Source organism: Amaranthus tricolor, chromosome 2 (assembly GCF_026212465.1).
Source record: "Amaranthus tricolor cultivar Red isolate AtriRed21 chromosome 2, ASM2621246v1, whole genome shotgun sequence".
Classification (NCBI taxonomy): Eukaryota; Viridiplantae; Streptophyta; class Magnoliopsida; order Caryophyllales; family Amaranthaceae; genus Amaranthus; species Amaranthus tricolor.
Window position 1 is genome coordinate 22,729,882 of NC_080048.1, and position 8,852 is coordinate 22,738,733.

General features: G+C 40.7%; 1 protein-coding gene across 1 annotated transcript; it reads right to left on the bottom strand.

Moving 5' to 3' along the window:
- Positions 1 to 222: 222 nt before the first annotated feature.
- On the bottom strand, positions 223 to 1,702 carry LOC130805624 (uncharacterized). The gene is made up of 2 exons (XM_057670406.1): positions 1,059 to 1,702; positions 223 to 952 (listed from the first exon to the last, which is right to left on the bottom strand). Exons 1-2 carry the CDS (start codon positions 1,700 to 1,702, stop codon positions 223 to 225), a joined length of 1,374 nt encoding a protein of 457 aa, XP_057526389.1.
- Between the last annotated feature and the right edge of the window lie 7,150 nt (positions 1,703 to 8,852).

An 8,852-nucleotide genomic window follows, 5' to 3' on the forward strand; every position in this document is an offset into this window, starting at 1 on the left:
ATTCCTGGATAACGGTACAGCTCCAGATTCTGCACAGCTCCATCTTAGATCCAGCACAATCTCGAATTCTGATCTAGATTCTGCTAGCCATTCTTTATCCCTGGGACTTGTTTTCTTTGGCATAATGATATGGGTTCTCAGGTACACCTCCTGGGTTAATTTTTTGACTATCTTCTCCGGTCTCTCAATATACCTATTCCAAATTGTAGAGTTCCGTTGCCTCTAAACTTGATATAAGAGGCCTACCACAATGGTTTTGATGACTTTATTTCTGAAGGAACCTGTTGTGGGTTTATGTAGCCAAGAGCTAAGCTGTTGCATGGAACCTTGTGGGATGGTTAAATCTAACTTCCCTGTCAGGATTTCATAGCACCACTTAATATAAATGCACTCTCTAAATAGATGTTCTATGGATTCATCTTGCCTCTCGCACATCGGGCATATAGTGTCGCATTGGATTCCCATTTTGGATAGCCTATCTCTGGTATTCAATCTCCCCCACATGATTATCCAGCACAGGAAGCTATGCTTTGGGATATTCATTCTATTCCAGACCCAACTGGCCCATGGCACATTCTCCCGGGTTTTCCATATCCACTTGTAGCCACTTGTTGCAGAGTAGCCTTTACTATCAAAAGTCCATCTGTCTCTGCTGTACCCTCCTCTGAATGTATCTTTGATATGAGTGAGCTGTCTCCAATACCAGCTAACAGTAGAGCTGGGAGTGTAATTCTTCCAATCTTTTCCTTTTAAATAGACATGGTTGACCCACTTTACCCACAAGTTATCAACTTTAGTTGCCACGCTCCAAATATATTTTCCTAGGAGGGCTACATTCCACGCATGACTTTCTTTAAATCCTAGACCCCCTTCTTTTTTATCTCTGCAAATTAAGTCCCAGGCAATAAGGGGAGTTTTACTACTGCTAGCTTTACCATCCCATAAGTAATTCCTGCATGCCGCGATTACTCCATCTATGACTTTCTTCGGGAGAACAAATATCGATGCTCAGTAAGTGTGGAGCTTGAGAAGCACAGTGTTGATTAATTGAGCTCGACCGGCATAAGATAGAGTTCTCAGCCCCCCAGGTTCTCAGTTTGGTGATAATTTTCTCAATAAGGAATTGGCAGTCATCCATATTCAGCCTTTTGGCACTTATCCGAACTCTAAGGTAGGTGAAAGGAAGGGAATCCTCCTTAAATCTTGTTTCATGCAAAATATTATTCTTGACCTCCTCCTTCATGTTGCAAGTATAGATGGCTGATTTGCCCGCGTTTTCATTTAAACCAGAGGCAGCAGCAAAGGTAGCTAGAGCTCTCATGTTCCACATGATAGGCTCATAGTCTCCTCTGCAGAATAGTATGAGGTCGTCTGCGAAGACTAGGTGGTTCAGGGCTAGAGGTTTACACCTGTAGTGAAACTGGTATCCCTTTTGATTCTGTGCATATTCCAACAGCCTTGACAGGTATTCCATGCAAATGACGAATAGCAGAGGAGACATGGGGTCCCCCTGCCGTAGGCCTCTCTTCCCCTTGAAGAACCCATGTAGTTCCCCGTTCAAGCTTAGGGAGAAAGAAGGAGAAGTCACACATGCCATGATCCAGGATATGAACTTAGGTGGAAAGTTCAGGGTTACCAACATCTCTCGAAGGAACTCCCATTCTACAGAATCATAAGCTTTTCGTATATCCACTTTCAACATGCAGCACGGGGGGGGGGGGGGGGGGGGGGGGGTTGACTTTCTCTTGTAGAGTCCCACCAAGTCCTGGACAATACTGATGTTGTGAAAGATTTTCCTTCCATGCACGAACCCTGCTTGGTTAGGAGCAATAATTTCTGGCAGAACTATTTTTAATCTATTACAAATTAATTTAGAGATGACTTTATACAATACATTACAACAGGTTATTGGTCTAAACTCACTCGCATTCCTCGGGTATTGTACTTTAGGAATGAGCGTGAGTTTAGTGGCATTTATTTGGTTAAGAAGTTTACCATGCTTAAAGAAATCTTTGATCGCGGAGCAGACATCACCTCCAATAGTTCTCCACGCTTCTTTGAAAAAGGTGTTGTTGTATTCATCGAGCCCTGGAGCTTTGGAACCCGAGATTGAGAACAGAGCTTCCTTAATGTCATCATCTGTGAACTCTTGGGTCAGAGTTTGGGCCTGGTCTTCTCAAATTAACCTTCCCATCCTGAAAATCTCCCTGTTGATTCCATTTCTGGTCTTGGCCGCTGTGCCCAGAAGCTCAACATAGTAGATTTCAAAAGCTTTTCTTATGCCTTCCTAAGAGGTCTGAAGCTGCCCATCAAGATCAGTAATTTCAAGGATTTTTTGTTGGTGTCGCCTTTGTTTTATACATTGGTGGAATAATTTTGAATTTGTGTCCCCTTCCTTTTTTACATGGTTAGCCATCTGCAATTCCTGTTTTATATTGTTCTCTGTTAAATCCCCGTTGTGAATCTGTTCCCTGATGCCCAAAAACTCTTGCTTAGCTTTGAGAAGCCTCTCCTCAATGTGGCTAAAGGCCAAACTATTCAACTTTTTTGGCTTCAAGGCTCTCAGCTTCTGGACAATCTGATACATGGGTACCCCTCAACTTGCCACTTCCAAACATCGTTCACAACCTCTATGAAGTTACTGTCTTTGCACCACATATCGAAGAACATAAAAGGTTTTGGCTTCAAGGCATGACCATGACAAAATGAAATTATCCCAGGGCAATGATCTGAGTACCACGGAGGTGGGTAATTCACAAAGGACTCTGGTTTTTTGTCTAGCCAAGCCGCGTTAATAAATGTTCGATCAATTTTAGAGACCACTTTATCTCCATCATCCTGCTTATTACTCCATGTGAAAGTGCATCCAGTAGTAGTCAACTCGAATAAGTCACAGTACATCAAGCATTATCTAAAGTCTGCAATTTCTGAGCATCTCACAGCGGCACCAATTCTGTCCTCAGGATTTAATGGGCAATTAAAGTCTCCCGAAACGATCCAAGGTCCCTGAATTGTCTCATAAATTGCTCTAAGATCATTCCACAGCTGTTTTCTCTCCGTTGCATCATTGAAGGCATACACGAAGGTGCAAAAGAACTCCATTTTGTGAGTGGAGTTTTTTGCTCTAAAGTGAATCAATTGAGGCGAGGTAATAATTATGTCAACAGTGAAGTGGGAGTCAATCCACGCCACAATGATCCGACCCCCTTTATGAGATTTGATGTTTAATGAAATACACCATCCCTGAAACATATTCATGTACATATTAGCAAAGCCTTTCGTTTTAATTTTGTTTTCTAGGATACCAACCAGCCCACCCTTGTGATTAAGCAGAAAGTTGGCCACCTCTCTCTGCTTTTTGGGCCTGTTGAGCCCTCTAACATTCCATGCTACAATGTTGTCCATCTAAGTCATGGTTGTCATTTCCTTTCCCATCATGGTTTTTTCCATTCCTTCCCTCTTCATTTGACCCGTTTTCAAAGTTGTTACTTGTTGGCATCGTCTGTTCTGGCTGAGCATATTTCACGCTGCTTCTCTGCCTTCTTCTCACCGTAATGAACGGTGTATTTTGTTCATTTAACATCTGAGGAGTTGCATCGTCCTTTCCCCTTTGTACCTGATCAGCTACCTGGTGGCTGTCCCTCAAATCAGTCCCCTGTTTGTCATCATTTGTGTCTTCTTGCAGCTGATGGTTTCATATCTTGCTCAGGCTTGGTCCTGACCCCCTTGCTCACTGCCTTCCATGACTTCTTTCCTTGAACTACTATGAGGTGCGGTAGTTTGCTTTGGTCTCCATACCTTCTTAACTTTGTTGTACCCTTTCAAGTGAGCACGCTGTGAGCATTTCTGAGTTTCATGGCCCATGGTATTACAAGAGGTCTATTTAATTGGTCTCCACTCATATTCGATTGGGTATTGTACAATCATCCCATCTTCATTCTTGAACATTAAGGATGCCGAAAATTCCTCGTTATTGTTCATCTCAACCAAATATCTTGCATACTGGATTCGGTTCCTTTTAGCCGTAGCATTGTTAGCCTTGATCGGATCACCAATTGCATACATTAGTTTGTTTAAGCAACCCCAAGATTTTTTTCGCATTAAATCTTTCTTTTTTCTTAATTTTAGGGTTATTGATATGGGGGAAACAATTGCGTTGTAGTAATCTTTCATAATAAATTGGTATATGTAAATATGTTTTTTTATTCATAAATTGGTAGATTACAATATTATTATTTATTTTTTTTGTTGTATTTTATGGTTTTCGAATTGGGAAATTTTTTTAGAATTAGTGTTAGCTACATTTTATTTTTATTTTTACCATTATAAGTGGCTTGTTTAGCGTGAGGAAACTACATGTTATTGCATTAGTTTATTGGATTTTACGCTTGTTTTGTTGCTTTGGTATTTCATTTTTCATTTCAGGATCTAATCATCTACACTGAGCACAAGCTAGCCCTTTTGGTTGCATACATTGTTTACCTAAACACCAAGGGCTCAAAGAAGTGAAACATCATGAGTCACGCCACAAGAACAAGACAAAAAGAAGCCAAAATAGATCCACTCGACCAAAATAGGTTCGAGCCAAGGTGGCTCGAGCAGCATTGCTCGAGTCAGAAGCTGAGATTTACACATCTGACGCTCGCTCGACCAGTCGAGCAAGTTGGCTCGGGTCGAGCCAAATGCATTCACATTTCCAGAAACTTCTGATTAACAGCAGGATTTAATTCAGAAGCACAGTACATCCGCTCGACTGGTCAAGCACAATGGCTCGGGTTGAGCGGAGCTGAATTTTACATTTTATCCAATTTTTGACGTTTCTGATGTTAAACATGAAGGTGGCTCGACTAGTCGCGCGGGATTCGCTCGGGTCGAGTAAAATGGGCGGCAGCAATAGTGCGATCTTTTTAAAAGCATCATTCGAGGTCCAATCATATTTGTTGCTTCTAATTGCTGTTACCATGACTACCAGCCACCCTATCCTATCTACTAGGATACTCTTTTATTTATTCATCTATGATTCTTGACTATTTGCATTCTACAATTTCAATATGAGTATAAGTAAGTAGTTTGTCTTGGCTCAGGCTAGGCATTATCACCATGAATGTAGTTTGAATTGCTTTCTTTACCTTTGCTTTGGTTGTGTTGTTTATGGTTTAAGATGGATTTTGCTATCATGTTGTAGTGTCGTTGAATTGAGGGCGAGAGTCAATTTTAACGATAATCTATGCTTAAAAGTTAAGACATCTCCATGAGAATAGGTAGATGCTTTAATTGGAAATGTTGAATGTGTGATTCATGTCTTAAATTATGCTTAGCTCCATGAGCATAGGTAGTTGAGTATGGTTAGGAAGCTTTTTTTGCTCGAGAGAAAATATTAGTACTTATGATACGTTTTTCCCCATAACAAAATATCCATGACATTAGGTTAATGTTTAGTAAACAATACTTTGGTGAGAAAGCCTAGCCTATGCCTCTTAGTTTATTGATCATTTTATCCTTGCTTTTAGTTCATTGTATCCTTATTTACTTTTATGATTTGTTTCCATTAAGTATTTTTAATTGCTTGTTTTAATTATTTCTATCTACAAACATCATATTATACGTTTTCGAACACACTAATCGATTGAGACACTATTAACTTAACCCCCACTCCTTGTAGATTCGACTCGTACTTGCAGACGTACTACGCTACACCGTGCACTTGCGGTATTACTATTGAAGGACATAAATCCCCGATCAAGTTTTTGGCGCCATTGCGGGGGAGTGGCGACTTTGTTAATTTTTTTTCTTGATTAGTTAGTTCATTGTTCTTTATCGTTTTGAGTTGTTTTCATTTTTCTCTTCACTTTGCACTTGATCCCGATTTTTGAGTGTAGTGTTTGCAAACTAGCTCTCAAGGAAAAGAAAATCTTGTACCTATAAATCCTGAAATTGGGAGAAGAAGAAGGAAAAGGAAACAACGAAATATGATGGTAGAACACCCAAAGTCCCTTCGGGAATATGCCATGCCTAATGGGAATCTAGGGTCGAGTATTGTTCAACCAACCATCACAGCTGCAAATTATGAGATCAAACCAGCTTTCTTTCAATTCATTGCTCAAAATCAATTTGCCGGCACTGAGATGAAGATTCCAAACGACCACCTAGATATATCAAGGGATTTCTGATGAACAAATGAAGCTGATTTGTTTCCCCATCTTCGTGGGGAGGCAAGAGATTGGTTAAGATCTTATGGTCCAAACAAGTATTGCACTTGGGAGGCATTATCTAAGGCTTTCCTTGCTCAATTCTTTTCACCAGCCAAAACTGCTAAACTACGTAATGATATCACCTCATTCCGTCAAGATGATGGTGAAGCATTATACGAGGCTTGGGAAAGATATAAAGGGCTACAAAGGAAGTGTTTGCACCATGGAATCCCAGACTGGCTCTTAGGGACGAGATACAAATTTTAGTAGATGTTGCAGGTGGAGGAACATTGATGGCCAAAATCCTCGAGGTAGCCAAGCAGATAATCGAGAAAATGTCCTCGAACTTCCATTGGAGAGATAAAAGAAATACCAAGAAAGGTGGAAAATATGAAGTGGATGCATTACTTGCTATTCAAAACTCTGTCCACGCATTGTCAAGGAGGATGGACCAGTTGAGTGTAGGGAACACACTAAAGGCTTGTGAAGTGTGTGGAATCAAAGGTCATTCCCCATCCGAGTGTGCAGCAGTAGAATCATCATCAAGCCAACAAGTTAATGCAGTATACAACCAAGGGAAGCCACTGTTCAATCCATACTCCAACACTTATAATGAAGGTTGGAGGCATCATCCCAACTTTTCATATAAAAATCCCAATTCATCATTGAACCCACCATCATATCACCAACCTCTACCAACATATAACCAACAACCCCCAAGGTTTCAAAAATCTCCACCACAAAACTCACCGCAAAAATCAAATTTGGAGTCCATGATGGAGAACTTCATTGCCACTAAGTCCAAGATTAATGCTGATACTTCTAGTGTCATCTAGCAGATTCAAGCACACAACAAAATCATTGATAATCAAATGGCACAAATGGCGCAGCAATTGAGCAACCTCTCCGAACCCAGTGGACAGTTGCCAAGCAACACCGAGAAAAACCCCTTCGGGCATGTAAATGCAGTTACACTAAGAAGCGGCATAACCTATAATCCTCATGTTTGTTGTTGAGAATGAAGAAGAAGAGGTAGTAATAGAGGAAGAAGCACCTGATGAAGGGGAAAAGGAGGAACAACCAGCACCTCCCCAGAGAAGAGAAAGAAGTCCACCACTGATGTAAATGTACCTCCTGTTCCTTTCCCACAAAGATTAGCGCGTCGCAAGCTTGAAGAAAAATATGGGAAGTTTTTAGAAGTTTTGAGTAAGCTTCAAATAAACATTCCCTTCATAGATGCTATCAAGGAGATGCCTTCTTATGCAAAGTTTCTGAAGGAGGTAATATCTAACAAAAGGAAGCTGCTAGAAACAGGCGTAGAAACATTGAGAGGAGAATGCAGCGCTATCTTAGAGTGCAAGGTGCCGAAAAAAGAAGCTGACCCTGGAAGTTTCACCATTCCAGTCGAATTTGGTGAAGTCTTGGTTAATAAAGCACTTGCTGATTTGGGAGCTAGTGTGAGTATCATGCCGCTGTCTTTATGCAAGAGGATCAATGCGGAGATCAAGCCAACACGGATGTCTTTGCAGCTAGCCGATAGATCAGTAAGATTTCCAGTTGGAGTTGTTGACCCTTTGAGATCAATCTTAGAAGAAGTTGAGCATGGAAGGCGCTAAGAAGCCGCAAGTTTGAAGAAGCTGTTAGATGAACCAGATTTCTATATGGAACCAATGATGGAGACCGTTTTGGAGGCTTCTTTGACGGTTAAACAAGAGCGATCCACGCCTCCTCAGGTAGATCTTAAACCCCTTCCCACTTCATTAAAATATGCTTATTTAGGAGAAAATGAAACTTATCCGGTAATTGTTAATGCTGAATTAAATATACCCAACTTGACCAATTGATTGCATTGATTAAAAACTTCAAGAGTGTCATAGGGTATTCAATAGATGATATCACTGGTATAAGTCCATCTTTATTCATGCATAGAATATTTCTTGATGATGATGATCATGCCACATCTATAGAACCTCAAAGGAGATTGAATCCTAATATGAAAGATGTTGTGAGAAAAGAGGTTCAGAAATTACTTGACGCAGGCATAATCTACCCTATCTCTGATAGTAGGTGGGTTAGCCCCGTACAGGTAATGCCCAAAAAGGGTGGCATGACTGTTATAAATAATGATAAAGGTGAGTCAGTATCCACTAGAACAACTACGAGTTAGAGAATGTGCATAGATTACAGAAAATTGAATAAAGCAACCCGTAAAGATCATTTTCCTTTGCCTTTTATAGATCAGATGTTGGAACGTTTGGCAAACCATTCATATTTTTTCTATTTAGATGAATACTCTGGATTTTTCCAGATCCCTGTCCATCTAGATGATCGGGAAACGACCACTTTTACTTGTCCCTATGGGACCTTTGCATATCAAAGGATGCCCTTCGGTCTCTGCAAAACAAACCTCACCCTAAACTGGGAAAAATGTCATTTTATGGTAAAACAAGGGGTAGTGTTAGACCATGTTATCTCCAACAGGGGCATTGAGGTAGATAAAGCGAAAGTAGAGGTCATAGAGCGTTTACCTCCTCCCTATGATGTTAAGGGAATAAGAAGTTTCCTTGGTCACGCTGGTTTTTATCGGAGGTTTATCAAGGATTTCTCTAAGATTGCTAGGCCTTTAACTGAGCTCCTCGGCAAAGATGCCCCGTTTCTGTT